At 43.6% G+C, this 22704-nt stretch overlaps 1 protein-coding gene and 1 long non-coding RNA gene across 6 annotated transcripts in view; one reads left to right on the top strand and one right to left on the bottom strand.

Moving 5' to 3' along the window:
* The window catches only part of LOC306826563 (uncharacterized protein), an 86803-nt gene that overhangs the window by 25071 nt on the left and 39028 nt on the right, over nt 1-22704 (top strand). For 3 of the 5 annotated variants that reach the window (XM_079347951.1, XM_079347949.1, XM_079347948.1), the window contains exons 3-6: nt 3629-3715; nt 4337-4414; nt 5478-5717; nt 12010-13356. In XM_079347951.1, the coding sequence (XP_079204077.1) occupies nt 3629-3715; nt 4337-4414; nt 5478-5717; nt 12010-13356 (1752 nt within the window). The remainder of the gene's footprint in view (nt 1-3628; nt 3716-4336; nt 4415-5477; nt 5718-12009; nt 13357-22704) is intronic. The other 2 variants (XM_079347950.1, XM_079347953.1) reach the window with 2 other exon arrangements.
* On the bottom strand, nt 17467-18408 carry LOC306826564. The gene is made up of 3 exons (XR_013779451.1): nt 18108-18408; nt 17621-18051; nt 17467-17561 (listed from the first exon to the last, which is right to left on the bottom strand). It is a non-coding gene; the product is annotated as an uncharacterized lncRNA (long non-coding RNA).

Genomic DNA, 22704 nt, shown 5'->3' with positions numbered 1-22704 from the left:
TCTGATGTGGCTGCAGTCTGAAAATTAGAGCAACTGCCCAAACCGGCAAGTATGAGTATGGAGTGAAAATGTGTTGGATCAAACATTTTAGTGACGTTGATGTCACAAAGAATACAAAAAGTTTCCAGGAATGTTCGGCACAAATCCCTCAGGCTCTCCGTAGATAGTGCTCCTCAGTGTCTCCCTGTCGTCTGAGTGATGCGATTAAAGATGCGAATAAGCGCTTTTTAAAATTCTAGTCGTTGGACAGCCGAAATGAAAACACGTTTTCATTACTCACTCGCTCAAATTCAACCTCCTCCTCACTCCTCACTTCCTAAGATTCAGCCTCCTCACTCCCTTACATTCCTCCTCACTCCTCGCTCCCTTTCTCTAAGTGCATCCCCTCCCCTGAGACACAGGAGTGACAGCTGTGACTGAGCATGGCGAGTTCACAGTAACCTCCTCTGTCCTTGGCATGCAGAGAAGAGAGCTGGACAGACTTAAGCATTAATGCACGTCAATATTAGCCTCAGAAAGTGCAGGCTGCTTGGGGGGCAGGGCCGGGCCAAGGACAACATCAGGAGATCCTGATGGAGAGAGGCGGAGGTTTTCTGCTTTTGAACATTTGGAAAATGAGATACAAAGTCAGTCAGCTAGTTCTTTGAATTTAACTTTTTAAAACCTTGAGGGGTTTCCCCGCAGCCTGGAGAGGCAGCTGGGGAACGCCACATTTCAAAAGTCCCAAAAACAAACGCATTTAGTAAACACAAAACACAACATTAAAAAAAAGCACCAGAAATCACTGTGAACAAAGATTTACAAACAGCACTACAAAATAAGACCAACTTATCTGTCAGAGTGGTGGAGTCTTGATCCGTCTTTAATGGAGCAGGTGTGACTCTGCTGCAGCTCCAGAGGAGAGAGAGTGAGCCAGCCACGCCTCCTCTAACACGCACTGACAGAAAGAACAGACAAAGGGCAACGTGGGGAGAAGGACAGAGACACCAGAGGGGTTTCCCGTGAAGCAGGATTCAGGAGAATCCTCTCTTACTTCCATTTGTCTGGCTTTTTTCAGAGTGAGTTGTTGCACCCTCACTGCAGCCTGTATGATCCCCACTGAGTTACCATGGTAACTTATGCGAGTGAGTCAGAGAGTGTCGGACAGGTAGAATCAGACTCCTTAAGAAAGGCCAGGTGTCACTCATGTCATTTTATGCTGATACATGTGATGTAAATATGGGAGATGCTTTTGAAAAATGGAGAGAGGTTAGAAAAGAGAAAGATTTACAGAGCCGTGCAGAGCTGGCTAAACACTGAAGCTTCAGTGTCCAGCACACGGCAGCCTGCGAGCGTTGGTTGTGCATGTCCTCAGAAATTACCGCTACGCGTCTTTGAGATGCAATATGGACACAACCGCTAGGAGCAGTGCAGAGTTGCATGGTGATGGCACCAGAGAGCCACGACAACAATGGTGGAAAGTCTTAAAGAAGAGTTCATAGATCAAGTCTGCAACTACCCACACAAGGATGTGTCACTGCTGCTGCAGAGGCAGCAAACATGCGGACCAAAGGAGCCGGCGACGGATCATCTTGACTTCTGTGTTTTAAAGCGTCTGATTAATGTGGTGCTCCCTCTGGTGGAATCCTCCTGTAACACGCATTGTACATGGGCAAGGATAAGCAAGGCTGATGTCATGTGTTCTCGTTCATGTCGTTAAAAGCTAGTGTACTCTCGTGTTTTGACTGCAGTACCTATTTTTAACACTAGATGTCAGAGTTGGATATTGCTCCTTTAATATTTCACTCAAAGAGAACTCACTCAGAGCAGGTCTGAATACTAATTGATCATCAGTATTCCTTTCCTGTCATCCCAGTTTAAGATGATTAAACAAGGTGAAAATAGAAGCTGCGTCTAACCGAACACTGCAGTGAGCGATGAAAGAGTACAACCTGTCCAGGACAATAGTGAGCCCAGTGAACGAGCCTGTGATATCTGTTTTTAGTGGTGCCTGCTTGTTTCTCCTGCTTGATGTTTGCTAAAGTGCTTCCAGCCCAGTGATGCATAAATGCCTTAAAATCCTGTTGTTTGACCTTCAGGCCTGGATGGTGACTGTCTGGGGTCCGACCGCTCTCTCACACACACACTCTGTGGGGTTGTGTGTGTTTGTGTGTGTGGTTGAAATGATGTTAAATTTACTGTTATGTTCAAGTGTTGTGTAAGTGTGTGTGTACCCGGCAGGTAGAGGAGAAAACTGGAGACTCATGAGGCTTTGTGTCTGCCATGACTCTGCAGTTTGTGTGTGTGTGTGAGTGACTGTGTGTGTATGTGTGTGTGTCTGTGTATGTGTGTGTGTGTGTGTGTGTGAGTGACTGTGTGTGTGTGTGTGTGTGTGTGTGTGTGTGTGTGTGTCTATCTGTGTGTCTGTGTGTGTATGTGTGTGTGTGTATGTGTGTGTCTGTCTGTCTGTCTGTGTGTATGTGTGTGTGTGTGTGTGTGTATGTGTGTGTGTGTGTGTGTGTGTGTGTGTGTGTGTGTGTGTGTGTGTGTGTGTGTGTTTTCTACTTTAAAATCCCCAAAATAGAAACGACAGTAAAGAAAGAGTGTGAGAGACAAACTCACTCGTCTCCATTATTGATGAGACTCACTTCACTGATACTGGGACTGCACCAGACATCAGTGTCCTCATTTCCCCTGAAAATATGTGATGAATCCTGTTTTTATCAGTAAACCTCTTGGACGGACTCTCCTTTGATGATCAGTCATCATGATGCTCGAGGGTCCAAACAGAATGATTTGATAGAGGCTGTGTATATTTCAGGACCACGGACAGACGCTCACTTCATTATACTACATGTGGTTTTTCAGCAGCTCACGCTTGTGGTGAACTTTGAAGAAAAGTGTCCATGATTTACATGTGACATCACATGCATCTTTACTGTGCTGGAGTTTAATGAAGAATCATAATACATGTGTCTCTCTGCTCGCTGTGAGCTGCTTAGAAGATCTTTACATGCAGTATGTCAGTTCTGCCACCAGGGGGCTCTCAATCAAAACAGTATGGAAAGATGATGTCGAGGCTGATGGGGAATCATTGGAGTGAGTCTCTCTTTACTCCCCCCACCCACGATGAAAATGACCTCTGAGTTGACCGTAGTCAAGACGACGAAAGGTCGAGACCGACCTGAGGCAGAGATCATGTTTACTGACGAGCTGATGTATCCAAGTACAGTATCACAGCAGCACATACAGCAACAGTAAGGCAGCAGTTCACGCTTCCTTATGAGAAGTATGTTATGTTTCCATGGCAACAGTAAACATGTCATGTCTGAAAACATTTTAAACACATTTTATGATATTTCTTTTGGCCATTTTGGTCCCTGTCTATCTGTGAAGTGTTTCTGATGTCAGCACTTCCTCTACTTTTACTACTTCTGGCCAATGGACGTACGTTTTGTTCAATTGAAGATGTATTATTTAAGATGTATTTTTTGATGTAGTGCAGAGTGACAGACAGACACACTCATGAGGAGAGGCTGCAGGACGCTCCACTGTACCTGTCAAAATATGAAGGTCATGAGTGTCGGGCGTTGGGTATCAATCTTTTTTCAAGAGACTCTTTGGTGATTCTGCTTTTTGTCTCCTTTAGGTCAAGGAATGATGTCATCAATGATGTCATCAGGGGGACGCCAGGACCCACCAGGACAGTCTGCCTTCAGCTCTGACTATCTGTCAGGTAAGCATGAAGGGACATTTTCATTTGCAGATACCTAAAGGAGCAACAGTCTCAGACTCTTTAGTACTTCTTCTATTATTCTTTTAGTATTCTATTCATATTATTATTGATCCTATTAGTATTCTGTTTCTCTGTGCTGGTCACGTTTGAGAAACACAAAGCTTTATGAATTGCTTTCAACATTTATAATGCCAGAAATTCAGCCTTCATTCATGTTGTCGAGCTGTCAGTGAACAACAACGTGATGTCCTGAGGACTCACAGTTCTTTCTTTAACATCACATGCTCTCACTTTGACTGTAACATCAAACAGTGGATGTTCTTGTTTTATCCAGTTGGATACATTTAAAGCTTCACGTTTTGTTTTGCCCCATTACATTTCCACCTGGCTCCTTCAATCTGCTCTTCGTCTCTGCAGAGTCTCTGCTCGTACTAAGTTTGACTTGCTCACAGGCTCTCTGCTCTCACTGTCTTGTTGACTGTCCAATGTTTGTCTCTTGGTCACTCCTTTCCTCCCCTTTCCTTCTTTCTTACTTCCTTACTTCCTTATTTCCTTCCTTCCTTCTCTTTCATTCTCTCCTTCTTCCTGGTTGTATCTCCTTCCCCTCTCTCTCTTTCTCAGGTCCCATGATGGGAGGGAAGACAGATCAGTGGAGCTTGAACAAGGCAAAAGACAGCAGCATGCCCGACTCATTTCTAGGTCCTCCTCACTTTTTTCACCTTCTGTGTCTCCCGTGTGGTGAATGTGAAAAGCTTGGTCATTGGTCATCAAAAGGATTCAGAGCTTCATTTAATAAGATGTGTTGATAAGGCATACATGTTTTCAGATGGTATAACTCTCAGTGCTCAGCTAGATCTAGATACACATAGAATCTGACAATTTGGCTGACATTGCACAATTTTGTGCATAAAACATCTAATGATGAAACAAGGTTTGTATTATTACTGTTTTGTATTATTTATTATTTAAACCGTTTAAAAAAGCATGAATCTTTTTGATACAAACCACATTTTTATTGACGTGACAATATCATTTGGTAACTGATTTATTCCTGTGCAATATCAGCATTAAATAAGTTGAGCATGCATCAGAAGGCAAACAAACAATATATAGAAAGACAATTCCAGAGAGGGGGTGTGGTCAGACACAGCTCATTAACATATTTTCGTATCAACGTATGTTCACGGGAGCTCTGGGACTGTTTTACACCGGTTGAAAAGGAGGAGAATATGTGACCTTTAAATATTAATATAACTGCAAAAATAAGTACGAAAAAGTGAAACGGAAACCTTGAGCATTGCTGAGAGAGATGAATTATCTTCATGCTCAGAGTGTGTTGGATTCTGGGCTTTAACCCCCCCACCCCCCTGTTGAGCTAATGTAAGTGACCCTGATGAGCAGGGTTATAAAATAAACAGCTGTCTTTTTTTATTGCTTAAATTCAGTGTTTAATCTTACATAGCCTGGGGTGACAAACAGAGATAGACATGTTGGTAAAAGTTTGGGTACAATGCTGCCACAGGTGTCGTCTATGTTTGGACCAATAAAGAGATATTCTGACTGCTTCCCACCAAGCTTGTGATGTTTTTTAATCGTGAGAATGTCCACCGTTTGACTCTTAATTTGAGTTGGCGTGGTGAAGATTATATATTGAAGGTTATATTTAAATGATTGTTATCTTGTCTGCCTGTGTGTTTGCTGTATAGCAGCAGTGTGTCCATTTGTTCAGCTGTCTGATATTGAGGACTCTGTTCTGTGTCAGGCTTCTCTCAGTCTGGAATGGGAGGGACCATGGGGACCGGACTGCCACCCTTCCAGACCTCTATGGGGTCCACTCTCGGCCAGACCGGGATGGGTTCAGCCATGGATACCCAGAAGAGTTCCGGCCTGTTTGGTATGGACAACAAAAACACCAGTAACACAGGTGGAAGCAGCCCCTTTAAAACCAGTGATCTGTTTTCCTCTGGTGGCCAAGGAATCCTCTCTATGGATCACTCTACAGGTATCAGAGCGAGGCCTGGATGCATGTGTTACTGTCAGCAGGGGCAGCAAGGGAGGGTGCTATGGACAGAGTAGGAAGTCAAATGTAAATGAATCAATCTTTATTTTTATAGTACAGATAATGTTATCTCAGGAAACTTTACAAAAAGAGCAAGTAAAAGAGCGTAACTCCTTCATGAACCCACCGTGAGCGCAGCGCAACAGAGGCAAGAAGTCTTGAGCAGAACCAGAGTCATGCTGAAAAGCCAAATATCTGGGACTGTGTTGGGCTTGGAAACAGAGAGACAAAAGAAAACGAACCAACAGGATCAACAACAGCAACAATTTAAACAGATCTCTGGCTAATGATACTGGTGAGAGAATGTGCGGTAACAGCAGGAGCAGCAAAGTACGATCAGAACGACAGATCAGTCTAACTTTAACAGCTATAACAGAAATAAAAAAGGGAGGTGTGAATGTAGTCTAAGCTTCACTTAAACGATTATGTAAATGATAATGGACGTAACAGTTCACATCTGCAGCTATGATCCAGAGGAACCTACGGAACAAGGGAGCTCAGGGACAGAGAGAGCGACCTCGACGCCCCACCGAGTCTAAGCCTAGAGCAGCATAACTCCAAGCCTGACACGACCCTCTTCATTAGCTTTATGTTTTCAGCCTCTTTAAAAACAGAGAGAAGGTTTGTCTGCCTCCCGGATCTGGTCTTATTTCTAATACTGCAGCATTTTGAACCAGCTCAAGAATCCTTTACAGAGTCAGGCAGTCTGATGACAGAACTATGTACCAACGTTATAAAGAGCATTGATAAAAGCCTGTCCCAAAGTTAAACAGCTAAGATCCCACTCATTCATTAGGTTTCATTTTCTCTAAATATTATGCTAACATTACTCGCCCCTAACTCAAGAAAGAAGCCATGGGTTCTGTAGCAGAGCACAAGGGGTCGGCTGGAGACCGGAGAAGAGTTAAAGCCTGAATCGCACTGAAACTTCTTTCGGCAGCAGAGGGCGCTATTTTCTAGTTGTTCGCTCTCAAGGTGAAACAGTTTGAGCAGTGCTCTTTGTCCGCTGGTTGCCTCTGTGAACCCTGAACACTGTTTGATGATTGAAGAAGAGAATGACAGACACATGGGGCTTAAGCATGTCATGAACGCAGATTCCTCTGTGGGGATCTTAATGTTCCCCATACCATGTTTAGTTTCCTCCTATCAGAGATAAAGAGGCTCCGTTGTCATCAGAAGCTGCTTCAGTGAACAGCAGCTGAACGTTGGCAGAAAAACAAAAGAAAACCCCACAGGAGTATACCTCAACAAAGACAAACCAACACACGATGCCATCCTTTATTCTGAGCCCAAAAGCGAAACAGAGACATTTTTGATTCATCGTCTAAAAGAAACGTCTTTCTCTCAGACTGTCGGCCCAACTCAGCGGAGAAAACTGAAGATTGTATCGACAGTACCTCGAAGCACTGTGAACTTTCAAATGTCTGAGTTTCACTCCTGCAGGATCTATTAATCATTCAGAACACTTTTATTCAGGGTTTTATTTTTATCTCTCCTCACTGCATGAAGACAACTAGCAATACATGCTTTATGTCAACATGAACTATTCAGTCAATTTTGAAGCAGATTTCACATCAGCTACACGGATAAAAACTCTGTAGAAAGCAGGAATGAGTTCAGGTAAAACTGTCAGATATCACCAGTAAGAGTGCTTCAGCGTGCAGTTCACCTGCAGGACTTTAAATGAAAGTTATGCTTGTTGTTTTTTATATGCCTACTGCCCATCACATTTTCAGGGAAAAGACTATAGTGATGTAACCACATGCTGCTATTTATAAATGTTGTGGTTAGCTAAGCACTCTCTCACACAAAGTACCTGCAGACATCCTGTGATGGTGGCCGTCCCCTTACATAACCAGGATGACAACAATGCAGAGTTAAACGTAAGCCTCAGATAAGGGAAGTCATTCTCTCATCTAGCTTTTACAAATCCTTCCTTGTTTGTCAAATGTTATATAAAAAGTGGCCCCTTAGCACGGCAGCCTGTTTAACTACCAATGTCTCTTAGTAGATTTAGTAGATGGCATCTATTCAACATTAGAGACAATGATTAGTTTGGATTTATAATATCGATCCGTGTTGTTGTTGCTTTTTAGTCACACGCGTAACAAGTGATGATTTTCTCAGGAAGAAATCTTCCCAGTTACCTCTGCATATAAATACTGATGGAGGTGAAGTGTTGATAACAACATTAAGTGTCTGTAAATAATGTGCATTTATTTTTCATTCAATTAATATACCTGAACATTCACAGCCTCTACGTTCTAAAGAATTTCAACATTGACATTTATGTCGTCCTATTGCCCCAACAATATTTTAAACTGGGCATTTCCTTTTTCCCGTGTTGCCCCGTGTTGCCCCGTGTTGCCCCGTGTTGCCCCGTGTTGCCCCGTGCTGTTACGCTGTAGGACGCTTGGATTGGGGGACCTCGCCACAGCTTGTACCCCCGTCTTCGAACGTCTTTGCCAGAGCGTTTATGTCCGATCAGGCACCACGCTGGTCAGCCGCTGGTGCGCATCAATGGTCCGAGTGGCGCAGCTTGCACCTCCTGCACAGTGTATGAAACAATTCATTCAAAAGATGGAGGGAAGAAAAGAGAGGCCATGTTTACTGCCGAGGCTTTCTTATGAACCAAATGTAGCATTCAGTTATTCTTCTGCTTTAACTCTAAGTTACTGGACGTTCATTTGCCTCTCACATTAATACGTAGTTTGCGTTTGCAGTCGTCCTGCTTTCCGTCCAAACTCTCCGTGATGTAAACCAGTAGAACACGCAAGTCTAACTTAAATACTACCGCCGCCACAAGATTTGCACCTGTTATTAATCCCGCAAATTCTCTTCGTCGATCACCCACAAAAGCCCACAAACCAAACGTTCAATCTTTTGGAGTGAACACGCAGTTTATTACTCTTTATTAATGATCTTTGTAAATCAGGCCCTAAGAATATCATCACCTCAAGAACCATTTTTGTGACTCTTTGAACTCATGTGTAAAACGTACAGTCGAGGCCAAATCACATTTCTGGAGCTAAACGAAGCATACACAACACAGACGTTTACCGCCTCTTCTCAAAGTGCTTTTCAGTGCCTGGACTTCAGACTCTTCTACACACTTGTACTTCTGCCTGCTCAGGTGTCATCATGCACAACTTTCTGGATTAACTCTGACACTGGACTTTTGCACAGGCAGTGTGTTTGAGGCAGCCAACATTAATGTCTCCCTTGGCAATTTGCCTGACTCCAGATTAAGAGGTACTCCCATTAAATACCTTATTGAGTTAAATAAGCACATTAAATATGGATGATAATGACCCGTGTCCATGCTGTTTATAGCCAGGGAAGCGTTCTCGCCAAAAGGAGAAAATAGCAACTTCAATCACTTTAGAAAGACAGGGAGAGATGCCAGGTTACGAAGGTACTGCACCATTTTCTGGATTCGCAATGACATCCTTTGGTGTAATATGGAGAAAGAGGAGATGGGAGAAGAAAGGTGAGGCGGCATGATGAGCAGACTAAGAGGGGCTGTATAGGTCCAACACTGTTATTTGATCTCTCCTTCTGTCTGTCCAGTTGAATCCATTTGTTCATCTTTCTGCCTCACATTCTCTCTGAGCTGATGAACTGCTCATCAAGAATAATCAATGAATGGCTTCAGAGAAAAAAAAAAAAAACTCCTTTCCAAACATGCGGACCTCATCCTTAAAGAAGAGAGTGTGGTGGGAGCAGAAACATGAAGGGATCATGCAAGATGGAATCTTTTGTTGTCTGCTAAAACTTGCATGTGCATTTGCAATGTTCGTTATTGTCTCGTCATCCTGTGACATGTTCGATCTTACTTTGGATCATTTTAAGATCTCTGCATGTCTGACAACGACTCATTCATTACCATGATTTCAAATTCATGCATGCATGCGCACATTTTAAAAATCATGCATGCCTCACCTCGATGTGACTCATGTCTCGTGTTGAGTTGCTTTTGAGCTTTTGTGTTTTGTTGCTGTGTCGGGTTTGCTCCATTCAGACGACCATTCCTGCCCTCATATTTGGGTGATGATGATGATGATAATGATGATGATGATGATGATGTTTAAAGTAGGGCATTCAAATTATTTTCAAGACAGTGCGAAACACTCAAAAAAAATGTTTGGACAGAATAATGCCGTCTTGAAACGGCCAATTCCAGACTCGATTGTGACATGACGAGATGATTGATCTTCTCTCCCATTTTCACAGTTTTAATGAAGATTCATGTTGGTTAAATCAGTAATGACCAAATGAGGATGATGACAGCATTAGGTCATTCTTAAAGATAGAAATGTAGACATAGATACACCACTTTGATGCTACAGATCTGTAAATGTAATCCAAATCTTTGCAGACATGACACAGCTGAGCACCCATTCCTGATCTCTTAATGTGCGCTCACACCGCACCTGTACATATTTGTCTTGATAGTAAGTCATCCTGGCTGAACCTTGAATTAGTCTGTATCAGATTAGATTACAAATTAGATGAATTTATAAAAGCAGGCACCGTCACATACAATCTTTTTTTCATGAGGAAATTATAAGATGGTTGTGCTAAGAGGAGCCTTAAAGCTGTCAGATTTCGGTTACTATGGTTACCATGGCCAAAAAAAAAAAAAAACATCAAGGGGGAAAACATACTTGAAGCCCCTTGTGAGGAGTCTGGTTATAAAACAGATCAAAGTTAAAATTGATGCTCTGGAATGAGCTACAAAAGCAAACGAGACCATCAAGGGGGAACTGTTTCCATGTTGTAAATTTAAACGCCTATCTTTGCTGTCACTGAGGAGGCGTCCGAAGACAGCGTGCTGCTGAAAACAGACAGTATTTTCTTGGGATTCTGCCTGAGAGAAAGAGTCCACTGAATATTATTTTGAATGTCTAAGGTCCTTCTCTGAGAGCGCTGACCTTTCCTTTCTGGAGTGGCTGAAGAGCAAGAGTTTCCTTCTGAGGAGCTTGATTGGCACGTCTTGTTTTATAGACAAGCGGCGAACGCCATGCTGGATAGGCCAGGTGCTCATTTTCACCATTAATGTACCATCAACCTACTAACATATGTTGAGGTTTCACAGATTATACCTAACAGTAAAGAAATGATACAAACACCAACAGAGATAAAAATTATCTTGAAATGTTAAATATTGGCATCATAGCCTGCTAACGTACATTTTTTGTCCGTTGACAGGAAATGGGCAAACAATTAAATAATACAATATGCAAATACAATTCAGCAAAAATTAAAACAATTAAACTCCATATGAGATTATAATTCCTGGTCTGCCTTAAGCCATCGGACGCTCGCTGTCAGGGAATTTCTGTTTCCCCTTGTAAATAGTATTACATCTCGTGTTTTGTTCTGACGAGCAGTTGTGCTAACACAAGTCAAAGCACAACGTTTCAATCGTGGATATGGATATCATACTGCGATCTCAATTTAGCGAAACAAGCTAACAACCTCTGTTGAAAAGGGAAAGAAAATCAAGTAAATCAATCAGTGAAGGACACTGCTGACACCTTGTCCAGCTCCCTTGTTCCTCATTCCTCGTCCATGTCTACGTTAGCAACAGAAAAATAAAATAGAAACGGGCGTCGGGGAATAAACGGGGCATTGTGTTGTGCTGCTATGCAATGCATCGCTTGCCGCCTGTCAGGGACTCAAATATGAAATAATGTAATTGAGCGGCTTTTGTGGCTGACATGCTGTTGTGCAACATATACACCAAAACATCATGTGCATATAAACCACCAAACAATAAGGACATCTCATCCTTTGCATATCTTTAAATGAGCAAGCAACTGAACGGACTGGATCAAGTCTTGAGCACAACCTGACAAATTCTAACACATAATCAAGAAGTCACAAGTATCCTATTCCCTTAAACTGCATTGTAAATGTGTAAAAAAAAAAAAATCATGAATTTTGCTGACTGGAACAGAGGCAAAACCTGATTATGTACGAGTCTATCCTAAAAACACTGTGATTCAAAAAAAACATGCTCTACTGAAGTTATTGGACGAATCATAAGCTCCCCTTCTTCAAAAAGTCACCTCATTAGTATCGTTACACTGAGGTGAAACAGTGAACAATTTAGACTTAAAGTTAGAGAACCTCCTATGGTAACCTGAATCTGATGGCTTTTTGGCAGGTGAGTCTCTGACAAAGTATGTGATTGGTTCCTCCTCTTATAAAGCCCTTCCCCCCTCGGCAGCTCCCGCCCTTTCTCCCAGCGGCTCAATGGACGACAGCAGTACCACTTCCTCTACCTCCGAACCCCTCAGTCCTGAGAGAGTGGGGCCAGGGGGCGAGGCTGGCAAGCAACAGCAGAGACGCAAGAAGAAGAAGAGGAAGAGCCACAATAACAACAACTTCTCGGATAGCCAGAAGAATAATGTCGACCAGTCAGATAAGCATGGGATTCAGGATAAGGAGGCAGAGGAGGACGAGGATGAAAACTGGGAGTGGGAGATCAGAGAGAGCGGAGGAGGGGGTAGAGTAAAAGGCAAGAAGACTAAGACTCGGGCCAGACTTCCACAGGAGTGGGGAGCACCTCAGCAGCCCATCTCTCCGACCCTCGCTTCAGTCGCTCCAGACTGGGCGACAACTGCCAACTCTGGTCCTTCTGACTCCCAAACTCCAAATCCTGTTTTACCCTCTGCCCATATACAAATACCCACAAGTTTCACCAACAGTTCCCATGCTAGCCTCGTAACAGATTCCCCACCACGCTCCTATGAGCCAATGTGCGTGGACGATTTCCCCGTATCTGCTAAAGCCGGTCAAAAAGCAAAAGAAGAGAACGTTTCAACCAATAAACCTGCACCCAACATTAGCGTAGCCGCTAGCGCTGCCACCAAGAGCAGTTTGGCTGGAGATGCAAGTAGTAGTCTAGCAATTATGACAGGAGACAATCTGAGCCCAGTCTCCCAGACCTTCTCTTTTCTGGACTCAGTCCTCCAGACTCCTCCAGGCTCCACTTCCGACTCCCAGACCACCACCCCAATCACCAACACCCCTTCCCTTGCTACTGCGCCCTTAACAAAGACCACCCCAACAGAGAGCACCTCCCCTGCTTCACAAGTCAGTTCTGCTCTAAGTCCTTCTAAGATCACTCCAGACCCTCTTTCCACTTATGCTTTGTCCCCCATCACTTCACCCTCGGCTGCTTCAGACAAGCACCCTCCAAAAGCTACAGTCGGCTCAGCCCTTAACGCTGACGCCAAACCTTTTGTCCCCTCAGCCTCTCTCATGGCCTCTCTGGCCACACCCAGTATGGAAACAGCTGCTCCAGTCGTTAGCACCGCAGCAGCCTCAATTGGAAGCATTCCTGCTGCATCCACTGCCATGTCAGCCGTGCCCCTTAGTTCCTCAGCTTCCCCCTTTAAGAATGAAGCCACTCCCACTCCACCCAAGGACACTCCCCTCCAGAGTGTAGCCACGCCACTTAGTGCAGCGACAGTCACTCCCCCTCCCTCCATCACCCCTGCTGCCCCTTCCTCTCTCCCTGCACTCTCAGAGCACCAGGAGTCCTCGTCGCCACAGCTCCCCCCACTGGAAGGTTGGTGAACTACAGGGAAGATTATTAATTACATGGGGCTAATTTGAGTACAATTATTTTAGGTTAGGAAACCAGGAAGTAGCTTCTATTTGTCTTCCTGTATGCATGGCTCTTTGTCTGTTGATTGAGCACCAGGCCTGCTTGGTGCTTGATCCTGTAATCTTATGTATTTGTGATAACCAGGGCCCGACAGGTAAATGTATTTTTTAAATATACGTATTCTGATAATAAAGCTACACACATCTGTCTTTTTAAATGTGACACAAATGTGCCGGATAATTAAGTAAATCAGAATACAGCAGAAGTGCTGGTCGGGCCCTATTTTAACAAAAGTGCAAGTTGTGTGATTTGATTTCCCTCTGCCTGCCTCTGTGTGTCCGTTATCATGATCATAACAACTTTAATGACTTGACCTGCTAATAATGCCAGTAACTATGCTTGCTCCACTGTCTAATGTCCGTCTGATTGTCAGTTTCTGTGTAACCTCCTGACATCTTCTCACAAACACAACCTGGGTCCTTGCATCGCAAAACGCTTCTTTGTTAATGTCGAGGTAGAGACGTTAAAATCAAGACAAGATGCCCAGAATCTTTTTGGATAGTTAGGCACAACTGTCAAATATCCAGTTTGCTTGACGTACCAGCGTTTACATTTAATGATATATCTGTATTTTGGTAACTCCTGCCTCTACACCATGATGTGAATAGGGATGTGAATATGCATTTCAGAACAACAGCTCTACATTATATTCACATTTTTTCTTCAGTTTTCTTCAGATTTTGTCGACACAGAATCTGAATAATAATTTAGTTAATTTTCTCCTCGGCTGCTCTTAAAGCCATTAAGTCTTTATTCGTAGAGGAGCTGCATGTCAACAGGCAGAGCAGGAAACTGCTTGGGGCCCCAGGTCAGTTGGGGGGGGGGGGGGGGGGCGCAAACTTTAAACAAAAGCATTGCCTCAAAATGTGCACATTTTGTAACAACATTAGAAAACCTGCCTAATCTGAGAGCACTCACTCTTTATGCCCTGCCGAACATTTCAGCATCATTCCTGTGAAAACTGAAATGTATCAATAAAGGAAAATAAAGAGGAGTTGTCTGTGAAAAAAAAGGGAAATAATAAAAAACGCTGGTTGTAGGGGCCCCTGATTAGTTATTACCTGGGGCCTCAACAGACCCCAGAATCAACAATCATTCGTTCATTTGTACAAATTCATAACAAATTAATTGACTTGTCTTGTATTACAAAGACCCAACATTGATCCATCATGAACACGAAGCAACATTTAGTACTGTAGAAACCTCGAGAAGAACCAGACGCATGAACAGACATCAGCTTGTAAAAAAGAAGAACAGTGTGCCTTCTCTGTCTATTTATTTAGTAGAGGACCCTCCAAATATGATCAATTGACTTAATCAATATCACTAAGTAGAGCTTCTGCCGGATTGTACAGAACAACGAGGCATCTCGTAGATCTTGAGAAACAGTTCCACTGTCTTCACTGGTGTGATTCATTTAAACTTCTTGTGATCTTTATTCTGCAATGCAAAGATCCAGTGCAGTTTATCATCTAAAGAATCTGTTTTTGTTTCCTTTTAAATCCAAGTGACGATCTGCTTGTCCAGTTTGTTCTCCTACATTAAAGACACGTTAGAAAATCAGGATTTCCCCCAGTTATAACGAAAGAACGACCACTCTACAGACACCATTGTTCCTCCCTCTACGAGGGTAACCAACATTTACAGCATGATGTCTGGTGCTAAGCCAGCTGCCCTTTTGGCCTGTTTGACCTCTGGGACACTGGGGAAAACCCTGACATGACCCCCGTGTACTGCTTCCTTACTCCTGATAATAACGGGGAACGATCCTGAGTGCTCTGCCTTGCTCCATCTCGCAGTCTGCTGAAAGATGCTTTTCTTCTGGTGTGACTCTCTCTCTGCTTCTCCTCAGCCCTTTCTTAACTCTAAAAGCTGACGTGTGTGTTTTAAAATCAGTCTGCCTCTAGATTACAACTCTAACACAGTTACATTCACCTGCACAGTGTTGGCTCGTGAGCATTAATAATAAGAAATGTCCTGTAGCTTTAAGAGATCCTGCAGCAGGTGCTGAAGCAGCGTCCTGATTTCACTTTGCTTTAACACGTTCTAACGCTGACATATGATGAGGGCCAATGTTGGATTATTGTGTTTACTGATGCAAAGGCTGTTCTGTGTGACTGACCATTATATTCATATGCTCTCTCCCTTCCCCTCTGTCTCTCACATTGGCTTCATCCACGTGACCTCGACCAACAGGTAAGACATGTTTCCCTTTTTTCACTTTATAAAAAAAGTCACTCTACAGTCCTGTGAGTCCTGTTTCGTGGTCAATGCATTCATTTACACTTTCAAAAGTCAGTGAAGGATTTGCTGATTAGGAGTTGACTGAATCCCGGGCGCTGTAGGCCTGGTGGTTGTTGGCAGTGTCCTCTGTTCCCGCGTCTCTCGTCTCCCGATTTCTGTCTCTGTCCTGTCCCTGGAATGAAGGCATAAAAAGAAAAAAAATAAATGTTTTAAAAACACAAAAAGAAAGACTGAATTCTTTAAAAAAAAATCAAGCACAGACAGGTTTGTTGTAAAAAATTTAAAAAAAAGAGAGAGAGATTTTTCGCACCATCATATGTGACTTACATTATGAAATGCCGAGTCTTGATTGCCATCATCTCATCTAACCTTCATGTAGCAGCCACTGCACCCAGGTGTACAACTTTCCTCTAAACTGCTTCAGGAGGCTCCTCTGCTCTCAGTGTCCACGGCCTCATGCTGCCAATTAGCACTAGCATTAGCACTGCACTGTGTGACGGCACTAGATGGCAGCATGCAGTCATTTAAAAATGTGTAATGTTGGACATATTACAAGAGAGACGTTGAAAAACTTCAGCGTTTTTTAAGTGAATATGTGAATAACAACCTGAAGTAGTTAATCATTTGTAGAAGTCAATCAATAAGTATCATAATAACAAACATATTTTTTTACCATGCAGAGTATGAAACACTTTTCTCATCAGACGTTTGAGGCTTGAAAGCAGGAAAATAACAGGTGGAATAGGTCTAACTTTGTTTTTATGGCATTTTATCTGAAGGGAGAAGGAGAGCTGAAGAGTGGCATTAAATGTTAGGAAGCGAGAGCTGACACAGCTGCTGCGAGGACCTTTGACCTCAGTACTCTGGGTCCTGGCTCTGCAGGTCAGGCGGGTCGGTTTACAAGGTGCTGAAACACAAACTCACTGACAAGCCTTCTTCTTCTTCTTTTTAAACCTGGGCTCCTCATGCTTTGTTAATGTGTTTGTCTTGAAAATGAACTCGGGCCTGCAAAAAAAATTGAAAACATACAATATGAGAATATAGGAAAGGTAAGTTGAAGTCACTTCATCACATTTCAATCCGGAGAGACTCAAAGAATTTACAATTGAACACTTTAGGAAAAGATAATAACATGATAAGATGATGACTTCATGCACTCAGAGGGGGAGTGAGGCCGACAGCAGGATAGGATACCCCCCTCTGGAGTCCAGACCCCGGTGGTGCTGGTAACAGAAGGATGCAGGATGTGATGAGGTCTGGGTTTTTGGAGGTGACCAGGACAGACCAGGACAGATAGTCCAGCTGATACGCTGATAAATATATGAAAGAATTTGTGCTTTTGATGATGATAAAAGCATGAAAGGAAGATTGTTGGCTATAGGGCCATCACAGATGGAATACAGTGGTACTATTTACAATTAATAATTGACATTACCTTGTTTCATGAATGAAAGTCCATGTGAAAACTTTGTCGTTAACCATACCATTGGTTTATTGTTGTCTGTTTGGCTCAACATTTCCATATTTTAACACCAACAAAGGTTCCTACCTTATATAGACAATCGTGACAGACACAAACACCACATATCATATGGATAATCGGCTCCTATAATGTCTATTATTGGTGAAGTTCTACATGTTTTCATGTATATATATATTTATTACAGGTTTTCAGTGTCCACTGCAGCACCTTCCTCAGCAGACGACGGGGAGGGTCTTAGTGATCACACTGAAATGACAAAGTGACTGTGGAAGAGAGAGAGGATGATTGGTCGAGAGTCGGGTTGGTTGATTACTTCAAGAGTTAATGATCAGCTGATCAGCAGAGCAGGGAGGCGGAGGGAGAGGAAAAGAGGGAGGGGCTAAATGAAATAAACCGTCGTCTACGCTGAGCTCCATTTGTCTCTTTGAAATGCAACACCAGGCTGAGCTTCACAAACCTTATCTAAGTAACATTTCACAAGTTTAAGTGATCATGGCCTATTCCAGCAGATAGAGCTGCATGAATAAATGCATTATTCTAAAGCACTGTTTTGTATATGACTCTCTCTCTCTCTCTCTCTCTCGCCCTCTGAGAGAGAGAGAGAGAGTGAGACAGTGCTGTGTTTGATTTGTGAAGAATCCAAACAGTCTCAGTCTGTGATTAAGAAGTTGTTGTTGCTTTATGTCTCCTCCCACGTCAGCGGAGGCTGCAGGAGAATGAAGTTAAAGCTGAATCATCTTACTGGGCTGTTTCTCAACATGGCATGCCCTCCAGTGGGACCACATGGCTTCACTGTGATGACAATGATGTTACATTTCACACCACATGAATTGTTGTTAGACCCTCCGTTCAATAAGTGAGGCCTCGTACTTTCAACAACCTTCAGCTGACACACACACACACACACACACACACACACACACACACACACACACGTGTGGAATCAGTTGAAGACGCTCTGTGTTTCGTCTTTGTCCCACAGCTTGTTGCCTGTGTCGGTTGTTAGTGAAGAGGAGAGCTCCATCCAGGCTGTCTCCTTTGCTTATTGAAACATCACTGAGTCGTCCCTCAGTGGTTGTCTTGACTAAAGTTCTGCTCACAGCCTAAATATGTGAGGTTCAAACTGACGCTTAGGAATCCCTAGATGGCGCTCTTTTCCACACCTGATCAACCACAGTGCAGTAAACGATACCTGCTCTTCAGTTTAACGGATGTATAGCACGTCGTCACTTCATAGTTGTTGGGAATTTTCAGGAGCGAATACCTGACCAACGGTTATGTTGGGGTTTATGACGTAAAATTTGATTGTCAAAATAAATTAATAATTAAGTTTATTTAATTATTAATCTAAATCAATAATTGTTATTAAACTGCGTTTAATAAACCTCGGGGCACCACCCTGTAAACAGGGAACAACCAAAATATTACCAATATCAGTCTCAAATTATTTAATTAAATACCAATATCATTAATAATTAATAATCTGTATTTAATTGAAGGTGTGAAATTCGAACACAAAGCCCTTTCACCCAGCCTAAGTCACAAAGCAAATTCACAGTGATCACAAACAACGACTTTTTAAGATATAATAGAATTTATTTAACAAAGAAACATCAAGTAAATCAATGAAACCCAATCAAACAAATAACCATCATAAGCCAAACTACAATTAACAAACAAAACAAACAAGCGTGGCACATGTGTGTGTGTGTGCGCGTGTGTGAGAGAGAGAAAGAGAGAGGGGGAGGGACAGACAGACAGAGACAGATCAAAATGGCGACGACCACGCGTGGTCACGTGATGGCGGACACAGAACGTGATCTACGTTTCAGCAGCGTCTGGAAAGCCACAGGTCTCTATGTGTGTGTGTCTACCGAAAGGTGTGTGTGTAAAGGCGAGAGAGCGAGAGAAAACAACGCACCTCGACAGCTCAATCTCGGACTGGAGCTCACCACAACTCAGAGCACAGTTTACGTCGCGTACCAGAAGCGAGTGGCCGGATTTGTATCAGACGGCGTTCACACTAGTCTTTCTGATAGTGAGTCTATTACCCGGTTATGACGTGGGAGCTCACAGATGAACACCCGGGACACAGCGGCACAAATAAGGAGAACAAAAGAGGTTTTACTCTCATAAAATCTAAGACACAGTGGTCAAACACCAAGCAAATATTATCACCGTTTCCCAATAATAACTCAGTTATTAAACACACTCTCTATATCTAACTGCCCAGACCTAGCTAAGCCTCACTTGGAACCGTTTGTCCACAGTTGATGAAAGGAAGAAAAGAGGTTCTGGCGCGGCCTTTCTGCAGTTGTAAGGTGATGGCGGTGCGTGTCCAGTGGGGTTGAGCAGGGCCGTCGTGTCCTCTGTCGAGCGAGGTGATCTCCGTGGGTGTCCTTTCTTTAAAGGACGGAACGAGACGTAATCCTTACAGTCTCTCTCAATGCCGTTTTGATACGGGAGAAATAGAACGCTATACTTCTGAGATGCGTTCAAGTGGATGATCTAGGCTCGGGAATTAGGACGTCGGTGTGCTTCAAGGCCTTGGATCAGCTGCGCGCCAAAACTTAAACAAAGAGCAGCGTGCTGGAAACAGGAACAGAGTTGGGTATCCTCGGACGTCGCCAGACGACGTTTGAAAGAGGCAGAACAATGAGACATGGCCGGCTTTATACCTCCCAGACTTCACACCTCTGTGTTAGGTGTGGCAAAGCATTCTGGGAGTACCTGCAAGGCATGCTGGGATAAAGAGTCTTTTGTTGTAGTTCTCCAAACATACACAGCCTGAACTTTGCCATCCTGGCTGGACCCAACATAGTTAAAACCCAGAGGCACATTTTGAAATGATATTTTGAAAAAACTTTGAAAGCTTGTCCTGGTCTTCACTTCAGTTTGATCTTTGAAACCCAAACCCACATACATTTCAGCACAGCATCATTAATGCCAGCTGTCAACAGGCTGCCAGAGCCTCCTTATGAGCGTAGGTGAACATTGCTTGAAAAAAAACCCAAGTTTAGCGGGGGCTTTGTAGCATGTCAGACGGTGTCTGAATATAAACCTCCCGCAGCAACAGTGGTCTTTTTTACAAAATCACTTCAGACTGGATTCGTTGACATGAAAGATGTAATGTTTGGCTGCAAGTCTTCATAGAAGGGTCGGCAGTAGCTCAGTCCATTGGGGTCAGGTCCAGATGCGGGATGTAATCTGGATTCTGGTCTGGTAGCTGGAGAGGTGCCGGGGCACTTCCTGTGTGCTGCTGAGGTGTTTGTGCATGTCGTGTGTGAGAAGCTTGTCTCTCAATCAAAAGAGTGTAAACCTGCTTTTCTCTCAGTAAATGAAATAAAAGTGATGACATTTTGTCACTTTGGGTCGACACTTCTTGATCTCAGTTGTCACATTGAGTTTCAGTCAGCTGACAGCAGGTTTGGTGAACAGCAGCAGCTCTGTTAGTCTATCTGGGTCTATTTCTTTTTCCTGGCTTTATCGTGCATGTCTCTATTTTCAGCCATGTGTTGAACCTTTATATCTCTCTAACATCTCTTGACTACATTATTGATGGCTTTGGCTATATTCACCCTTACATAAGGCAAGCACAGCCTCAGTGTTAGCGTGCGTGTGTGTAAAATGGAAAAAAAGCGAGCTGCCAGCTCTATGTCTGCACATTTATAGGTTTATGTGTGTGTGTGTGTGTGTGTGTGTGTGTGTGTGTGTATCACATGGTGATCATTCATCTAGATAAACTGTGAGTGAGAGACAGAGAAAGTTTTCTTTCCTTTAAAGCAGAGCTGAAACCACCTTTTACCCGTGAGTGAGATCTTGGCTCTGAAAACACACAAACGATGGAATGACCTTGGTATCGTCCTTGAGAGTAAATGTGAGCCTGAATCAAAGTGAAAACTATGAATAAAGTCGACCACTGGGGACCCACGTGTGTGTGTGTGTGTGTGTGTGTGTGTGTGTGTGTGTGTGTGTGTGTGTGTGTGTGTGTGTGTGTGTGTGTGTGTGTGTGTGTGTGTGGTTGCAGATTGACAACCAGGTTTGCACTGGGTGCTTGTTGAGACTCAGCTCTGCTCGTTGGCTCCACCTGGTGTCTGCATGGAGGACTGCAGCCTGCACAGCAAACATCTGCAGCTGGAGCTGTGCACAAACAAATGTTCCAGCAAGTGGCATCGTGTGAAATCGGTTAAAAAAAAAACAATCAAAGGTTAAACTGTGAGTCTTATCCGTTGAAGAAATGCTGCTCGTGTGTCTGAACGTTCGACATGCATTGCCGTTGAGAAGGGCGGATACTTCAGCAGTATATTTGACTCGTTTGAATTAAACTTAAATAATTAGCAACAATGATATCTGGGTCAGGGTGGAATAAAGGATTTTCATTTGGGGGGACTTGTCCCTTTAAGGTGCAGTCGTGGCAACTGGGATAATAATAGGAGGAGAGGATCATCCATCAGTGGCTGAGCATGCTGGGTTAATGAAACCGTCTTCTCTTTAAAGGCACAAACTTTGGTCCCTGAAACTGCAGGAGCTCATTTATGACACTTGACTGTTGACTGGTGAAGGTTGACACCAGAAGTCTGTTATCTTTCCTCTTCTTCATTCTGTCTGGTGCGTTTGCCCGTCCATGTCTGTATCTTCTGCACATGTCAACTAAAGTTTGGGGATTTATTTTTTTCTGCTGGCTCGAAAAATCACTGGAAGTTTTTTTTTCTTCCTGCTGCTCACTCTGACTCATAGACAGTCCTTTAAAAAGAGGCTACCAGACAAGTGGCTCGAATCCTCTTTATGTCGGGTTGATTATGAAAACAACGCTAAGTAAACACACTTGTTCTCAGATCTCTCATTTAATAATGTTTTCTTCACACCAGAACATGTTAAAGCAAGAAGACTTCCAGCGCTGTATGTTCTTCTTGTCCTCCTCTCTGTTGCTCTTTCTTCTGTCCTGTTGACACTGTCTCCTCTACGTGATTACTTCATGAACACCACTTTTCTACTTCCACCGTACTTTCCTCCCCTCCTCCATGTTTCTGCATCTGCTGCCCTTCATCATCTCCCATCTCTTACCTCTGTCTGCCTCGCTCTCTCTCTGTATCTATATCCGATATGTGATCCATACTTCTGCCCCTCTCCTTCTCTTCCTGCCCTTTCTTTCCCTCCCTCCACCCTCACCCTTCCATCCCTTTGCCCTTTCTGTCTCCTGCTTCCACGTCACGTCTTCCCCTCTCCTGCCCAGACTCCCTGCGTCGCTGCAGCACCATGATAATCACTGCATCGGAGACTGTGTGTGTGTGTGTGTGTGTGTGTGTGTGTGTGTAGGGGGTGGGGGGGTAAGGGGTTTGTGGAGGGGTGGGGGGAGGGTTTGTTGTCAAGGAGACATGGGAGGCGGTTGCCGTGGAAACAAAGAGACTCGGCGTGTGAGGGATGAAGGGATAGAGAAGGGGTGGACTGGGTGTGACAGTCAGTGAGGTCGAAGAGTAAAAATAGAAACGCTCTGACAAGATCCCCCCCCCCCCCCCTCCCCC

The sequence above is a fragment of the Symphodus melops genome, assembly GCF_947650265.1.
Source record: "Symphodus melops genome assembly, chromosome: 7".
Lineage (NCBI taxonomy): Eukaryota > Metazoa > Chordata > Actinopteri > Labriformes > Labridae > Symphodus > Symphodus melops.
The sequence above is the reverse complement of the archived record's forward strand: the minus strand, read 5'-3'. Positions and strand labels throughout refer to the sequence as shown.